Source organism: Taudactylus pleione, unplaced genomic scaffold, assembly GCF_031769625.1.
Source record: "Taudactylus pleione unplaced genomic scaffold, aTauple2 ptg000092l, whole genome shotgun sequence".
NCBI classification, from domain to species: domain Eukaryota; kingdom Metazoa; phylum Chordata; class Amphibia; order Anura; family Myobatrachidae; genus Taudactylus; species Taudactylus pleione.
The window spans coordinates 10,775,563-10,794,451 of NW_028284494.1; the positions used below are offsets into that span (position 1 = coordinate 10,775,563).

Consider the following 18,889-nt stretch of genomic DNA (forward strand, 5'->3'; position numbering starts at 1 on the left):
TCTAGCTATCTATCTATCTCTATATTATCTATCTATCTAATTGTCTATCTATCTATCTATCTATCTATCTATCTGTCTGTCTGTCTGTCTGTCTGTCTATCTATCTCATACTTGCCGACTACCTGGCTGCTCCTTCCGGGAGGGAGCAGCCAGATCGGCAGAACAGGGGGCGTCATTTTGGCCCCACCCCCGTTACACAATGCCGAAAAAACAGGCATTGTGAAGCAGGGGGCGGGGCCAAAATGACGCGAATCGCGTCAGCGCCCCCCCCTCCCGCTGCGGGGGTTTAACAGGTACTGGTGGGGGGGAGACGGGGGATCGGCGGCAGGCGGGAGGCTTGCCTGCCTTTCCGTGGGGGCGGGAGCTGCACCCGTTTATCGGGAGGCTCCCGCCCGAATCGGGAGGGTATTCAACCCTGATCTATCTATCTCTATATTATCTATCTATCTCTATATTATCTATCTATCTCTATATTATCTATCTATCTATCTCTATATTATCTATCTATCTGTCTGTCTGTCTATCTATCTATCTCATACTTGACGACTATCTGGCTGCTCCTTCCGGGAGGGAGCAGCCAACTCGGCAGAACAGGGGGCGTGGCTGGCAAAAGGGGGCATGGCCGGGCGGGCTGAAGGCAGTTTGCGGGTGTGACAGGGGGCGGGGCAACGCAATCGCGTCATTTTGGCCCCGCCCCCGCTACACAATGCTGAAAAAACAGGCATTGTGAATCAGGGGGCGGGGCCAAAATGACGCGAATCGCGACAGCGCCCCCGTTGCGGGGGTTTAACAGGTACTGGTGGGGGGGAGACGGGGGATCGGCGGCAGGCTTGCCTGCCTTTCCGTGGGGGGCGGGAGCTGCACCCATTTATCGGGAGGCTGCCGCCCGAATCGGGAGGGTAGGCAACCCTGATCTATCTACAGTATCTATCTATCTCTATATTATCTATCTATCTATCTAGCTATCTCTATATTATCTATCTATCTATCTATCTCTATATTATCTATCTATCTATTTGTCTGTCTGTCTGTCTATCTATCTATCTCATACTTGCCGACTATCTGGCTGCTCCTTCCGGGAGGGAGCAGCCAGATTGGCAGAAAAGGTGGCGTGGCCGGCAAAAGGGGGCATGGCCGGGTGGGCTAAAGGCAGTTTGCGGGTGTGACAGGGGGCGGGGCCACGCAATTGCATCATTTTGGCCCTGCCCCCGCTACACAATGCTGAAAAAACAGGCATTGTGAAGCAGGGGGCGGGACCAAAATGACGCGAATACACTGAGCACAGCAGTAGACTCTGGGCACTAGCAGACTCTAGCGATGTGCCAGAGGCTACTGCGCTAGCACTGGGTCACTGGGGAAATGGCCATTTTCTCTGTGATTTCCCTACTGCGCATGTACAAAACGCCAGGAAAATTACCGCCACACCATTTTGCCGGTTATTTATACAGCGCTTTAAAATATAATTTAAAAATAAAATATAATTGAATCAACCTGGGTCCAGTGACCTGGGGATTCAACCCGGCTAGCTTGCAGGGTGAGCACAGGTCGTTCCCATGTCACCCTTCAGTGTAAGCGGCGCAACCCGGGTCACGCCGCATGCTAGCTGATTGTCCTGCTTCAGTGGCACTTGGTGATGACATCATCTCCAATCGTCCACTGCAAGCAGCCCCAGTCCGACCAGAACGAAGCAGCGCACCCCACCTGCCTTCCCTGCCTCTGGATCGCTGCGGAGTGAGGTAAGAGGGTCATGAAGGGGGAGGGAGGGGAGAAGCGCTGCTCATCTGCGCCGGAGAGCCTGGTCAGTGCTGACCTGGCTCCGGTATTCCTCTCCTTATACATTGTATAACAGCATACTTCCCAACCATCCCAGTTTCGGAGGGACAGTCACGATTTAAAGGTTCTGTCCCAGCATTAAGATCAGGACTGCAATGTCTCGAATGGTCCTTAGTTGTGAGCTACAGTATGTACGTCCCACTCATTGCGCATGGCAGTGTAATGGTGATTGATGGGGCTCACAGTGGGATATGGGACAGCCCAGCGCTATTCCATGTCCCTGCCCCTGGCCGAATCTCCTAGTGAGAATGTTGGTACTGTAGCTATGTAACAGTGACCATAGTAGTAAGTACTCTGGACTTCATTCAGAGTCGGTCGAAGCGGCCGCACGGTCGTACGCAGCCGATGTTCGCTAAACTGCGCATGCGTACAGTTCGCAATGCGCGTGCGCAAACTAGCCGCTACGATCAGAAATTTCTCTCTGCTTGAACACCGCCAGGTCGGTAGTTTGAGTGACAGATTGCGGCGTTTGTGGGTGGTAACAGGGGAAGGTGCTTGAAAACGGGGGAGTGGTGATCCGAACGCAGGCGTGCCTCATTATGCGAACGGCGTTTTATGGGAGTGCATAATTAACAAAGTAGTGTCATGGCACATGTGACGGGAGGTTTTACACTGACATGATCGTAGAGCTTAAGAGAAGGTGAGGTCAACTTTTAGCTCTACGACCAGTTCCGATGGCTTTCGATGCTCGCGATTAATCCTTATGTAGCCGGAGATGACGTGCTATGCGTACGACATGTGGGCGTATTTTTAGCGATCCGACCGCATACACCCCTTGATCGGCCAGCTAACGATCCGACCTTAGAGACGCAACATGCGTGTGCATCATTTTCTGTACGACCGTGCGGCCGCTTCGACCGACTCTGAATGAGGTCCTCTGTGCTGAGAGGTTCACAGACAAATTGTTACGTTTTTCAAACAAGGAGTCCAGGTAGGAGATATCTTTTGTTTGTGCAAATTCTCTATTATCAGATGCACTGAGCAGTGATGCCTGTACAATGCCTGGAAAAGACAATGATGTACAACAGGGTGAAGTTCCTGGCTCAGGCATCATTAGTTTAAGACTTTTTCAACTATATATATAAAAAAAAAACATATATGCAAATTAGCAGTACGTGAAAGAATATCAAACATATGAAAACTAAATAGATTATGATTATTAAACAGAAATAGATCGTTAGATTATGATTATTAAACAGAAACAGATCGTTAAGTACAGGAAGTTATTACAGTAAGGATCTGAGCTGACTTTACACTGCAGGAAACCTCAATGGGTCCTTTTCCACCACATAATAACACTACTTTATAAGTAATTGGGAAAACATATGGTGTCATGTGACTGTTAATCAACATTAGTTTCCTCAATGAAAAGTAATGGGCAGCTATATAGCTGAGCTGAAGGTGTTTTGAACTAAAGGAGGCATTAATACTAAATGTATATTTTTGGACCCTAATATTCTTAGTCCCATCAATTGCTCTTGTTTGGCCATGTATCATACCTGCCGAGTTTCTGGCTGCTCCTTCCGGGAGGTAGCAACCAGATCGGCAGGACAGGGGGGGCGTGGCCGAGACCAGGGGGAGTGGCCGGCCGGGTGACATCACCTGTGGGCGTGGCAGGGGTGGAGTCACGCGATCGGGTCAGTTTGGCCCCGCCCCCGCTACACAATGCCGATAAAATAGGCATTGTGAAGCAGGGGGCGGGGCCAAAATGACGCGAATCGTGTCACCGCCCCCCCCCCGCTGCGGGGGCTGCAGGGGTTATAGTGGGGGGATAGGAAGGGTGAGCGGCAGCCGGGAGAATTGCCTGCCTTCCCGGGAGGTCGGGAGCGGTACCCGATATTCGGGAGGCTCCCGTCCAAATCGGGAGGGTAGGCAAGTATGCCATGTATTATTTTTGGCACTTTATGTGTGACCCCCATTTTGTTTATTTATTACCAGTTATTTATATAGAGCACACATATTCCACAGCGCATTACAGAGAATACATTAGTCACTCACATCAGTCCCTGCCCTAGTGGAGCTTACAATGTATGCCCCCTACCACATGGCATACTTACCGACAACGAGCAGCCGGAGGAGACCTGTTCCTTTTATCTTCAGGGAAGGGGGGGGGTAGACTATAATATCATGAATCCCCTCCTCTTTACAGAAAAGCCCTGCATGTCGCAGGCCTGTGAGGAGGGAGCGGGGCTAAATTATGCGATTTGCACCATTTAGCCCCGCCCCTTCCTTCCGGATCCAAAATGTCCACGTAGGAAGTGGGCAGGATGCGGGAGATATGCTTACTCTTCCAGCGGTGCGGGGGGTTACCTGAAAAATCGGGAGCCTCCCATGCAGGGCTGCCATCAGAAATTGTGGGGCCCGGGACTAACAAAATAGGCAGGGTCCCCTCCCCCCCCAATATAGAAACCTATGGCCGCATTCCCCGGCTTATATATATGTACTGCGTATATATATATATGTGCGAGTGTATATATATATATATAATACACTCACACATATACACATATATATGTATATACACAGTACATATGTGTATATATATATATATATATGTACTCTGTGTATATATATATATATATATAGTGTGTGTGTGAATATATATATATATATGTAAATATGTGAGTATATATATATATATATATATATATATATATATATACATACACCCACACATATACATATATATATATATATATATTAATACACACATTCACATATATATATATATGTATATCTCCAGCCCGACACTGTGTTCTTACAGCCCCCTTATCCCCCAGCCAGACAGCATATAAATCTTGCTTTACCCTTTTCCTTCAGGGCCAGGCTGCTGTTAACATGGCAGCCTGTAAAGATCAACATGGCAGCCACACAGCGCAGGGAACTATTCAGATCCCTTCCTGCTGTGTCTGCACTGCCGAGCCCGGAGCTCGCAGACATGTGGCCCGGCTCACTGAAAGAGAGAAGGCAGGTGAGCCGGGCTAAGGATAAGGAGGGGGGCGGCCACTCGCGTGGGGGGGTGGGGGGATCGGACACCAGTGGGGAGGGGGGGATATGACACTCGCAGGGGGGGGTCGGACACCCGGGCTGGGGATTCTTACACCCACGGGGGGGGGGGGGAAATCATACACCCATGCGCTGGAGGGGGCAGTGAAGACAGGCAGGGAAAAGTTTCACACTTCTGAAAAACTGCTTAGTAGAAACAGCAGTTTTTCGGAAGTGATAGTTTAGAACGGGAGCATGATGGATGCCTTCTAAACTGTACTTGAACTCGCAGCGAGTTCAAACCATAATTATCACATTATAACATAGATAGATACATTTCATAGCTGTCTCATGCTTTAAATAACAAACATCATAAAATGGTTGAAAACAGTTCAACACAACAGTTTTGTATCAGCGGATGTGTACTGTATCTGTTGCAACCTGTTGTCTTAAACAAGTTGTTGCTCTTCTTCCACTCACGATAGGAAATAATGATAACTCACTGTAAGTATTCGGTGCCACTTCCCAGCAACATGTGAAGCTGAGGAAAGGGGAATTCGGGATGGGGAATGAATGAGCTACAGACAGTGGTGACAAGCAGTAGGGATGTTGATTAATAGCAAGCTAGCCCAAACACACTTCTGCTAGCAGCTGTGAGCCACATCCAGGCAAGAAACAGTAACATACTTAAAAGAAATGTAATATGCAGTGCATTATTTTGCCAGTAAACTTACCTAAAAAAACACATTGTACTAGACAGCTAATGATATATATTTAGTATAAAAACATTTGTACTATTACTGTTCTAGAAAAGATACAAACATGTATATAATGCTAAAACTACAGTTTGTTTTGGGAGACGCTCTATTTAGCTTACATGTTAATTGCCTATTTTTTGGTGCATATTTATTAATTATCGGGTTTTACACCAGATAAATATAATTTCTTATCTAGGCTAATTATGGCAACAAGCCATTAAGTACCCCCCCAGATGTATTAAGAGACACCTCCTGAGAGGATAGGAGCCCATCCCTTTGATGTTTAAAGTAAAGTGATCACTGATGCGATCACTTTCCTTTCTGCTGTGGGACCGTGGTGCCCTAAAGCACATGTGTGGACTGCGAATGTGCGAGCCGCCATTACCAGGGAGGTAAAATGTGCAATCTGTAGCGTATAGGCTACAGTGGCTAACGCTATTGCTATCTGCTGCGGAACACCCGTAATACATTCCGGGGATGCTTATATTTTGCAGGACTTCCCGCAAAATTAGTTTAATAAATAAGCTCTAAATTGCAATGGGAATATAGAGTTGCCAATAATGTGCAACATGTAAAAGCAGAAAGTACTGGTGTTGTTTGTAAAAGAAGAAAAGGACATTTGCACCCCTTCCATCACAATATGTTTATCCAGTTACAAATGTTCAACCTAAATGGTTAAATATAGGACGGAGAAGCTTGGAGCCATAAGCATATACATTGTGAGCCATGTGCATTTGTAACGATGGCCAAATAGGGGTCTATTTACTAAGCAGTGTTAGAAGACAGAGTGAAAAGTGATAAGGTGCCAGCCAATCAGCTCCCAACTGTCATCTCACAGGCTGTGTTTGAAAATTGTCAGTTGGGAGCTGATTGGCTGGCACCTTATCACTTTTCACTCTGTCTCCTAACACTGCTTAGTAAATAGCCCCCCAGAAAAATCAGCCACTTCAGTGAGCCAGTGCACTGGCTTCACTGTGACTGGAGGTGGTTCCCATTAGAAGCGCCACCTGCCAGTCACGCTGAAGACAGGCAGCCCCAGGGGGAGGTGTTTCCTCCCCCTGAGACTGCCAGTCCGGGCTGCGATCAGCAGAGCGGCTTCCAGTGGCCGCCGCTCTGTCTTTTGGGCAGCCCTACAGAGCTGCTGTTATGCGCATGCGCGGCGCCACCGCCGCTTATGCGAATGCGCCGATCCCGGCGCCTGCCAGATTCATTGAGCAGGCGCCGGGACCCAGGCCAGCAGCAGGGGCAGCCCCCCTCACGTACGAGGGCAGGAGTCGCTGCTGGTTGGGAGGTATGTATAAAACAAAGGGGGCCTGATTCTGAGTCGGATGCTGCAGTGCCCATGAGTGAGACTTTTGGTGGTATCGCTCATCTGCTCCCACAATTTGTCCCAAAGTAAGATATTCGAATACTGCTGTGACCGGATGACCTTGCTCCCGCCAAGCGGCCACAGATTACTTATGATCCACTTTATATTGGGGTAAAGGAAATCCCTCATCCTCAGTAATCGTCTGTTGCTGACTCCGCCCACTGCGCCGTGGACGGGTACTGTCGCTGCCACAACCAAACTCTTACAATCGGCTCTTAGAACCGCGTATTTCCTCCCAGGCTTGAGCTTGGAGACACTGGGCTCAATCCAGAATCCAGAACAGCCAGAAAACGGAATAGCATTTGGAGCAATTCTGTTGTCGCAGGAATCGAATGCAGTCTTAAAGGCAAGATGTTTATTGCTCAAAAAGTCTTAAAAAAGACTCTTCCCCTTGGGGGTATAACAGCATACAGATGTTACAGCAGTTCATTCCTTCTTAGGGGTGTATTTACTAAAGTGTGGGTTTTTAGAAATGGAGATGTTGCCCATAGCAACCAATCAGATTCTTCCTATTACCTTCTAGAAGGTGCTAGATAAATGTTAAGTAGAATCTGATTGGCATACAGTATAAATCATACATGCCTACTCTCCCGGGATGGCCGTGAGTCTCCCGAAAATCGTGTGGTGCTCCCGGCCCCCCGAAAAAGTAGGAAAATCTCCCGGCCGCCATCACCCCCCTGCAACTCCCTGCATCGCCCCGGAACCCCTGCATCCCAATACATACACCCCAGCAGTGAAGGGGGCCAGTGACGCGATTTGCGCTGAATTGTGTCATTTTGGCCCCGTCCCCTACTTCACAATGCCATTCATCTCAGCACTGTGAAGAGGAGGTGGGGCCAAAATGACGCAATCGTGCGGTCACGCCCCCGGCCCCAATACTACATCATCACAGCGCCACGCCCCCTTCTGTAACGTCACACGCAGTAGAAGCCTAGAAACAGACATCTCCCGGAAGGAGGGAGCTGAATGTCGGTAAGTAAGGTATAAATTTCTCTTAAAATATAAATATAACATTTCACAGGAACTGATAAATTGCATTCTTCCTATCAAATACAAGTATCTGTGCATCAAATCAGTTTAGCTTCAGTTCTTAGGAAGTTCCACAATAAGAAATTCTTAAAAACAAACAAGTTGTTTTGATTTTGTTTCCCCCAAACCATACTTACCTACTTTCAGGAGGGAGTTGTCAGGCTTCCACGAGGGGGGTGGGTGTCGCGTCTGAAAGGGGGTGTGACGCGGGGGATGATGCTTCACTAGGGGCAGAGCATGGGGCGTGAAAGCACGATCACATCATCGTGGCCCCGCCTCCTCTTCACAATACAGAAGTTAACGGCATTGTAAATCAGGGGGCGGGACCACAATGGCGCAATTCAGCTTATCACTTCCTATGAGCAATTGGTTTCCAAATGTCATTGACTTCTAAAACAAAAATACCTTATATATTCCTTATCCCTAGTGCATAGACTGTACATTCAAACATGTTTCCCCAATTTCACAACTGTTCCCAGCGCTTTAAACACAACATGGAGAATACATTATATACCTATATATGTACAGTACATGGCGCCCTGCACCTACATTGTTCCTTTAAAGAAGGAGCCGCGGCGCAAGGATTAACCCCTTCAGTGCTGCAGAGGCCATTTTAGCCACGTGTGGTTGGGCTCCGCCCACGACTGCGCTAAGCGGTGATAGAGAAATTATCTTTCCGGTATTGATTAATATGCCCCTTGGGTATTTACCATTAAAGAAACAGCGCAGGCAGTGTCCTACTTCCCCCATAAGCTGCTCTACTGGCTCCTACAGCGAGCAGTTCTGCCTTTCACCCTGAGGTAGGAAATGGGGACACTATCTTTGCACAGAGAATGCACCCGAGAACAACTTTGTGAGATGCGCTGTTTTCTTTGCTGCTATGCAATTTGCAAATCGTCTTTATATATAGTAACATGTTATCTCCCCTATGGACTCAGGGGTCTATTTACTAAGAAGTGTTAGGAGACAGAGTGAAAAGTGATAAGAAAGCGATAAGGTGCCAGCCAATCAGCTCCCAACTGTCATCTCACAGACTGTGTTTGAAAAATGACAGTTAGGAGCTGATTGGCTGGCACCTTATCACTTTTCACTCAGTGTCCTAACACTGCTTAGTAAATAGACCCCTGAATCTAAGTATGTGGAACTGTGCATGAAAATGTACAGCAGAATTGTATACTGCACATCCTGTAAGAATGAATGTACAGTACAGTAAGATGGGCCTTACTGGGGACAAGGATATTCTCCTAACTATAAATAAGGGTTCATAAACATTCCAGACACAGCTCCCTTTAGTTATAGTTTTTATATACTGTAGTTTTATGTAGCACAACAGAAGCGACAATAAAAGTTACTGTATCTCTGTTATACATCAGTCTATAACCCTTAATGACACATCTGGGCTAGCTTGGGTCACGCACCCAGTCCCTTGAACACTAACTAGAAATGGCGACACGCAGAGTGAATGGCCCTCTTATAAACAGTTTTAATGAGTCTGCCTGGTGAGTGGGACAATACAGGGAGGATTACTGTACAGAGATGTGCCTGGTAGGCTGCCTACTGCACTGAACTGAAACTTACAAGAAAACATTACACAGCGGCTCACACTATGATGTGTCGAAATGTTCCTATGTAACCTGGCACCCCGCAGCCATGCATTCCTCCCTTCCATCATTTGTATGGAGATGAGACATAGACAAGCATGGACAATTGCTGTACATGGAGATCAGCCAGTGAGCGACGGAGGGAATATATAATTCGGTGTTATTCCGCCTCTCCTCTTGGGCAGGTATTCACCAGGGTTAGGTTTGTTGCTGCATGTTCAGCTATGCGCGCTTGGATAGTAATAGTTTGTACATGTCACCTTCCTACTTAAAGAGAAATTATCATGTTTATGACTATGTTTTATTCCCTTTTATTGGGCAGTGCATTATGGGAGCAAAACGTATTGTGCATCGTACACTGAGGGCTTCAGGGTAATGCACCTTTGCAGAGGAAATTCATCTATACACCAGCATATTCGCTCCATTAGGAATCAATGATAAAGTCTGTTTTCCTTATACCTGTGCACTATAACTAGTTTACATACGGGGTTGGGTACGCGATTCCAGCGCTGATAATGCCGGCAGTCACAATCCCGGCACTGTATTCCCAATGGTGGAAATCCTGATGCATGCAGGTAAGTATTCTAACCCTTCCTCTAATCCTACCCCTAACCCATACTTTCCTACCCTCCCAAAATGGCCCGGAGCCTCCCGAAAATCGTGTGTCGCTCCCGACCCCCTGGAAGAGCAGGGCAAGTCTCCCGGCTGGAGCAACCCCCCCGCAAACCCCCGTCGGCGTCCACTCTCCTCGTTTAAGTGGCTGGTTCGGGAGAGCTGATGATGCGATTTGGGCTGAATCGCGTAATCGTGGCCCACCTCCGGCTACACAATGCCAGTAATCTTCGCATTGTGTAGCGGGGTCAGGGACCCCGTCCTACCCTTGAAATTGTGTTACGCCCCCCTTCACCCTCACCGCTGTGCCGAGCTGGCTGCCTCCTCCTGGAAGAGGCAGCCAGATTATCGGCAAGCTTGCCATAACCCACCTTCCCACAGCCTAATCCTCCCCTCCTGCAGCCTAACTAATCTATCCCTAACCCTAATACTCACTGTCGGGATCGCAGCCGTTAGGATTCTGACTGCGGTGGGGATTCCGGTGCTGGGATTCTGTCCACCGGCATTGTCTGTGCCAGGGATGGTGACTACATCCCCACATACCTGCAGCTTTCTTTCCTAGTAATAACTGCATATGAAAAATGGACTTTGGTGCTGTAAGAACAAGTGAAGGCCTAGCAGCAGCGCTTTACTGTGTATTGGGAGATATTGGGTCTGCTTCAGAGGTGCACGCTATTGCAGCGGCGACTGTGTCTTTTGCCGCAGCACCACCGCATCTTTATGCTAATGCCACAGCCGATGGAATTCGTACAGAGACGCTTACTGGCTGCGGCGCTAATCCGCCGCTGTGCATCTTAAGACGCACCACAGGCCACACCATCAGAGATTGCACCTAACCTATGGAGATGCAGACTCTCCGGCTGAACAAGGCCGCAGGTGTCAGTGCAAATGCGGGAAAAGACGCTGTCCCTGACCGTGACACGCCCGCGTCTGGCTAGCCACCCCCATTACTTCCCAGAAACGCCCACTGAAATTTTTTCTCACTGAGACTAAATTCTGCGTGCTCAGTGTGCGGCTAGAACGCCAGCGAAGACGGAAAATATCAGCCACTCGCCTGTGCATCAACATTGCGTGAATCAGGCCCATTGTTGGGAGGAACAGAGCAACTGCCACTCATGATTTGCCCGTATATCTCATATAACAGTAGCGTCATATATATCAGCAGCAGGCTTATACCAATAGTGTCATAACAGTACCAGTAGCTTTCTTATGCCAATAGTGTTATATATCAGAAGCTGTCATATACCAGCAGTGCATACATGCCTACTCTCCAGGGATGGCAGGGAGTCACCTGAAAATTGGGTAGCCCTCCCGGGCCCCCGGAAAAGTAGGCAAATCTCCCGGGTGCCGTCATCCCCCTGCAGTGACGTGCTTCGCGTCATCGTGGCCCCACCCCCTGCTTCACAATGCCATTAATCTCGGGATTGTGAAGAGCGGCTCCTACATCATCACCGTTGCCACGCCCCCTTCTGCCATGCCACGCCCCCACAGTAGAATCCTCATTCAGCTCTCTCCCGGAAGGAGGGAGCATGCGGTAGTGTCATATAAACCAGAGGCTGTCATATAGCAGTAGTCAGATATTTAAAGGCCCCACAGCAAAAGTTTGTAAGGGCCCCCATGTACCACCCAATGGTGAATAATGTATATAGCACATGTAACTTTAACAAGGAAGATGGGTCCCCCTCAGCTCTGGGACCTATAGCAGCTGCACCCCTTGCACTTATGGTAGTTACGTCCATGCCAGTAGTGTCGAATACAGTAGGAGTAGATGTCATATACCAGGAACTGTCATATACCAGCCAGTAGATGTTGTACATACTAGAAGTGTCATATATACCAGCAGCTGTCATATACCAGTAGTGTCATATACCAGTAGCTGTCATGTGCGAGTTTCATTCAATAGATAGACATTAAAAAGGTTGACAATGTCTAGATAGACAACAGATATTAGACAAGGAATAGGTCGACATGGACGAAAGGTCGACACATAAAAGGTCAACATGGATGAAGGTCGACAGGATCAAATGGTTAACACAAAAAACATAATTTTTTTTTTTAGGGTTAGACACATACCGGAGGGTTAGGCACTAGAAGGGACGGTTGGGGTTAGGTAATTACCCCGATGATTAGAGTTAGGCACCAGGAGGGAGGGTTAGAGCTAGGCACCGAGGGTAGGTTAGAAAACAAAATATGTGTAGACAATTTTTTTGTGTTCACCGTTTGACCCTCGGACCTTATATATCTGTCGAACTTCATCAGTGTCGACCTTTTCTGTATCGACCTTTTGTCCCTGTCGACCTATTGCAACATCTGTTGTCTATCTAGACATTGTCTATCTTATTCTTGTCTATTTATTATACCAAACCCGTCATATACCAACCAGTAGTAGGCGTGTTCCTCAGTATCGTGAAAGAAGTGCTGTATAATTCCCGTTTTGTTTGTTTTAGATTCCTATGTTATAGTATACATGGAGGCGCCCTCTATCTTTACAACAGCTGGCCTCATTATCGTGTAAGTTCATGTGTTTATCATTCAGCGATAATACTGAATTTATTTAGTGTATCCTCGAAATAGGCATTTTATTGTTTTGTATATTGCCTCTGCATTATAAACAGCCTCCAGTGTTTATGTCATTTCCCAAACAAATTTATTTTTCCTTACAGAAACCTTTTAAATACTTCAAACATGTGGGATTTCTTCATGATGTCAAAGGAGTTTGTAAAGGAAATGTAATGAAATAAATGGCCGCCTTTTGTCTGAAACTAGATTTAAAGCAAGCTTGCCGACATTCTGGACGCCCCATCCGAGAGGGAGCAGCCACGTAGGCATAGCAGCATAGCAGGGGGGCATGGCTGGCATAGGGGTGCGACCGGACATATTATTTGGAATTTGTGGGCTGAACAGGGGGTGTGGCCATAAGCGCACATTGTTTGGCCCCGCCCCCGCTACACAATGCCGCGATTACAGGATTGTGAAGCAGGGGGTCATGATGACGCGATTCAGTGTGAATCACGTCATCGCCCACCCCCACTGCGGGGGTTTCTATTGTAACCGAGGGGCGGGGGTCCAGAGGAGTCGGCTTTCCAGCCTTTGTGGGGGGCCGGGAGCCAAATCGGGAGGGTGGGCAAGTATAATTTAAAGGTATTGGACCAACCCTGACTGAATAAATCAATCTCATCAACTGGGATACCCTGAAGCATTTATGTTTCTGGTCAAAGAGGCCAGGGCATGGGGGTATTTATCAAAGCATGGTGAGAGATAAAGTGGAGAGAGATAAAACACAGCCAGTAAAATGACAGTTAGGAGCTGACTGGTTGGTTCTTTATCTCTCTCCACTTTAACTCTCTCCATGCTTTGATGAATACCCCCCAAAGTACAAGCCATTCAACTTCTAACTGCCATTTTACAGGCTGTATTTTAGGAGCTGATTGTTTGGTACTTTATCTCTCTCCAACTTTTGATACATCTCCGCCATGGTTTGATATGAGTCATGTGACACCCCCTTCGGTTCAGAAAGAGGGCAGAGGGCCTGATAGAGACTGAGGATGGGCCCCTTAATCTTCCAGTGATTGTAGGGCAAGAGGATTTATGGAATTAGAGGACCAAAGAATCATGTTGCCTCTTTTTCTAAAGTAAATCAGTACAATGGGAAAAAAAAGCCTAACCCAAGCTATCAATGGGAAGCAAGATGGCTGGCTGGAGCCATCCCATCATTTTCTGGGGCTACTTAATTCACTTTTGCCAATAAATGTCCCAACCTAACTTAAATGGTTAGCTGCACTCTCTAACAGAGTGATGGCCAATTCTCTTTTATGTCTGGTCCCAACGCTTCAAATTAAATGTTAGCTTTTTGCATTACAGCATATTGTATGGGGGGAATTTTTAAAATAGAGACATAAAAATGCCTATTTTTATGTAGGTGCAGGAGCTCGGGATCACACGCATGTGCCTATGTCACTAGGGGCCTATTCAGCATCACTTAATTTTTACAGTTATCGGTCCATTCATTTAGAAGTTAAAGAAGGAGATATCACAGATATCTCCTACTTACCTTCCTCTTGCAGAATGGCCCGCTGTCCCCATACACTAATATGGGAACAGAATTCATCAAGCTCCAAAAAATGCAATATTATCGAAGCTTGATTGTGGGAGCATTTGCATTCTTCAGATGGCTAGTGCTCCCGTTACCTGCTCCAAGGAGTCCCGGGTTGCAACGTGGGATTCTTTCCGATCCCTCCGCTCCTGTCCGCCTCCTTCTGCCAGACGTCGGGGCTCCAGTGCGCATGCATGACCTGTAGGACACACATGCGCACTAGCGTCACTAGGAGAGATTCACTGCTCGCGGGGACAGATGATTTTCAGATCAGCTGTATCCGTGCCGGCGCAATGATGAATTGCTGCTGCGTCTGCGGCGAGTAAGAATGTTAATTATCTGGGTCGTTCAGACCCCGATAATTAAAATCAAGAATAGACCCCTAGATGTGCATATGTCAGAGTACTGAACAGTGGCTTTTTACTGTATCCCTGGAAAACCCATCTGACCAAAGATTCACATTTAAAAGCAGCTAAAATCAACACAGCTGGTGACCCCTACAGCATAAATTCACATTGTACATCTGCATCCATATGGCAGACTGTAAGCTCCCACAAGCAGCTCTGTCATCTTGCATCAATGTCTACATATTGGTACTGTTCTATTTGTACCCTCTCACATCTAGATCTGCAATGTTACAGAAATTTATATTATTTTTACTTAAGATTTACGTCTAGTAAAAAAAATAACAAGATATCTCTAGTAAGTTAGTAATTGATAATTCTACCAGAGATTATTAACTTATTCACTATTAGTATAATAATAATAATATTTTATACAGAGCCTACATATTACACAGCTCTTTACAGAGAGCTAATTTAATCATTCACATCAGTCCCTGCCCCGGTGGAGCTTACAATCTATGGGGGGGGGGAATCATCAATTCCGTGCAGTGTTCCTCTGGACATCGTACTAGCTGCACACATTACCATCTGTTATGGTAGACACACCGCTAATTTGTCAGAGAAATGCCCTCAGCTGCCTGTTCCAGAGAAGATTCACGGTCATCACGTTGCATTGAATTACCCCCCCTATAACTCCTATCAGATGAACACATGCACACTAGGGTTCATTTGTCAGAAGCCAGCTAATTTACCAGTAATATTTTTGAGGGGAGGATATCGGAGCACCAGGAGGAAACTCATGTGGAATTGAACCCATATGCCCCATTGCTGTGAAATATCAATGCTAACTACAACTGTGGGAGTCCATTTCCAAAATTCCCTACAATCCATGAGAAGCTGAACCTGCGCTCCTGTAGCTTTATGGTCCTGTGATGTCAACCCCAGGAATTGTTTGAACTCACACAGCTCTGTTCAGTCATTAGGTGTATTGTAGCTGCTAAAGGAGACCTGGCAGGGGCTACTCCTCCTGGCATGCCTGGGTTCACTGGCTTGGCACTCGTTGGCAGGTGAAGGAATGTTAGCTAAAACTACATTTTAATTAGCTTTACCCTTTACAGAACACTACACCAAAATGATGTTGATTTTAAAAAGAATAGGGGGCAGATGTACTAAGCCAACCAAACAGCTCCTAACTGTCATTTTTCAAACAGAGCCTGTAAGATGACAGTTAGGAGCTGAGTGGCTGGTAGTTTATCATTTTCCAGAGCTTAGTACATCCATAGAAATGATCAGTGCGGCCAGATGTGTAAATGGAACAGTAGTTTTATTGAGAAATTGCTCCATTGGTGTCTGTGGGTGATTTCATGTTACCTTGGCAGAGGAAATGATACAATGGGTCAACTTTCACTTTTGACAAGCCAGACGGTCACTTTCCCACTTTCTTTTTGATGTGACTTAGAGGTCAAACATCTGACCTAAGCCCAAAACCCGGCTCGGAACATGGATCTGCAGATAATGGTCTAGAGAGAGTCTCTGGAAACCCAACATCAAAGAGATGTCTCCAGACAGAAACAGGCTAGGGATATAATGTATGTAAGACATTTCTACACAGAAAACATGTAGAGCAAATACCAATAATGTTTTAGAAATAAAGGGTTATAATAGTAGTAATACTACTACTGCTATTAGTACTCCTCCTACAACTAACAGCAACAATAATAATAATCATCATAGTCACAAAAATAATAATTATCATCATCTTAAATACACATGATCATTCTCATAAAAACAATATTTAATACATACATTTTTCTAACTAGCATCAAACGAACAATTATTTGCTAGCAACAGAAATACATCAATGGCTATAACAAATACTGTATTTGCAATGTATTAAAAAAAAAAAGTATAATAAAATGTTTAACCAATCAGCTGTAATAATCACACTGTGCATGTGTGACACATGTGCAGTTATTCTGTGTATCGCTAAGAGCCACTTGCGGACAGTACACACTTTAGTAAATGGCAGTAAGATACTTGCAACATAGATCAACTACTCAGCGATTATCTACATGGAGGCATGAAAGAAACGCTTACTAACATAAAACGCAGGGACAAAGTAATATACAGTACAGTAGCTGTAGCAGCACTGTAAGTACATGACACCATACAATGAGTGAGACATAGCTATTAACAGACACGTTCTAATTTAATATTAAAGTACATTACCTTGGAATATCAACAGCAAAGAAATGCAATTTCTCCTGTCCATGGTAAAACAGAGTAAAGTCACACAGTGTATAAACTTGTTACATGCACTATAATATATCCTGGAAGCCAGCAGCCCAGCAGAGAGTTAACAGCACCACTGGCTTCCTAGATAGACTGTTCCTTTATATACTGTACAAGGCAGGCAGCAGTGAATGGCCTGGGGAGGGGCCATATAGACTAGTTTCACAATGACTACCCTTAAGTCAGCAAATCACAGCGCTCATTAACTAACTGCTGCAGAAACAGGCTGGCACATGCTGTGCCCACTGTGTACAGACCTGAGGAATGCAGTGCCAACACAGATAAGTAGCACTTTTATTACAGTGTAAAGGGCAGACAGGTACAGTAACAAACAGCTAATGTGACTAATGGCACAGGACAGGAAGTATTATGTGTGTGTTGGCTCTTTAGGAGATTGGTCATTTATTAATGCAGTGTATAAACTACACGTACTGTATCAAATTACCACTGAAATACTCTGCCATGAAGATGCCTTCCTGGTTAAATAATAAAGTGATTAGTTATTGTCTAGAAACTTGCCTTACTGTTACTTTGTGTGTATAACTTCTCCTTTATACAGTATCCTGTCATTATATATTCCCTTCCCTGCATTGTCTTCATTCTCCAGGGATTAATCTGTAGAATTTACCTTAATGTACTGTATCTTACAGAAATTCTAAGGCAAAAGTAAAAATGTAAAATAGTATGATTTATATTCCATTGATAAATATCATTATTGTTCATTTAGGTAGCGGCGTAGCGTGACTAAATTATGCGGCGCTACGCAGATAATATTTAGCCATTCACATCAGTCCCGGCTACGTTGGCACAATGGTGCGACCCAGCGATGGTGCGTTGCGATATGACGATACATTGCTGTACACATTGCACGATCCGGCGTACGGTGGCGCGATGTATTGTTACTTGCTGCATGTAACTGCACTGCGTTGTTCATTACGTCATCCCATCTGCTGTGCAGAACAGCAGACGGGACGAGGCGAGGAACGACCATGGTGGACGACAGATTTGGCATACACACTATACGATGTATACGATATCAAGTTCCAGTTTGTGTCGGAGCGGTCTATCGTACAATACATCATATAGTGTGTACACAGCTTTACAGTGAAAGGTGGAGGTTCTCAACTAAGGGTAATAGTACAATCAGGGGTATATGCTGTGATGTTCAGGTATACTTGAAACATATTCTATTATGGCGGGGCGGGACATCTAGGTGATAATTAGACACATAGGGAAAGCTGTGTCCTAGGGATCGCCGGCCTCATGCATCACAGTAGGACCCCGACAACAAAATGAAAAAGTCTATTCCTGTCAAAGAAATCAGATGTGTACATATATGTACAATTCTATTGTTGTGTCAATTTTCTTTATATTGTGTTTGTAGCACGTTTATTGCTTCTATATATAGCAAGGCTAACGTGATCTAAAAGCTATTTTTCTCATTACAAATTTATTTATTTGCAAATGTTGAGGGTAGAAATAACGTAAATGGGCTGCCAGGGGGTAATGATGTGAGAAATGATGAGAACCACTGGTCTAAGGGGTATAATTATTACAGAATGTTTTACCGCAGCAAATTATCGGTGATCTCATACACCCGCTATAGATGTGCTGTAGAACCAATTCTCCTGCAGTGTCATTTTACGTACCGCAGTGAGCGTTCAGTCCGTCGTCCAATTCCACCTCGCAGTCCTCATGGCAGGACTGCGAGGATACCCAAAGTATCCAGGGAAAACTCACCCAAAGAGAGAGAGAGCATACAAACTTTGGGCCTGATTTAGAGGCGCTCGCTCTGAATCAGGGCGGATTTTTGAAAAAAAAAATCTGCCTCCAGGCCGCTCGCATAGCTGTCGGTGACCACCCACAGCTTGTGCGGGCAGCCTGGCGATGGTCGCGATTATCGCAACCATCGGGCTTGCGACTAGACCCTTGTGGTAGGGTCTCTTCCACCGCAAGCCCCAGTGAACTTCCTG

The 18,889-nt window shown here is 46.0% G+C and overlaps 1 protein-coding gene across 2 annotated transcripts in view; it reads right to left on the bottom strand.

Moving 5' to 3' along the window:
• Positions 1-16,979, bottom strand: part of ITGA2 (integrin subunit alpha 2) — a 185,031-nt gene extending 168,052 nt beyond the window's left edge. For both annotated transcript variants that reach the window (XM_088469430.1, XM_088469431.1), the window contains exon 1: positions 16,854-16,979. In XM_088469430.1, the coding sequence (XP_088325556.1) occupies positions 16,854-16,896 (43 nt within the window). In that variant the 5' untranslated portion in view covers positions 16,897-16,979. The remainder of the gene's footprint in view (positions 1-16,853) is intronic.
• Positions 16,980-18,889: the final 1,910 nt, after the last annotated feature.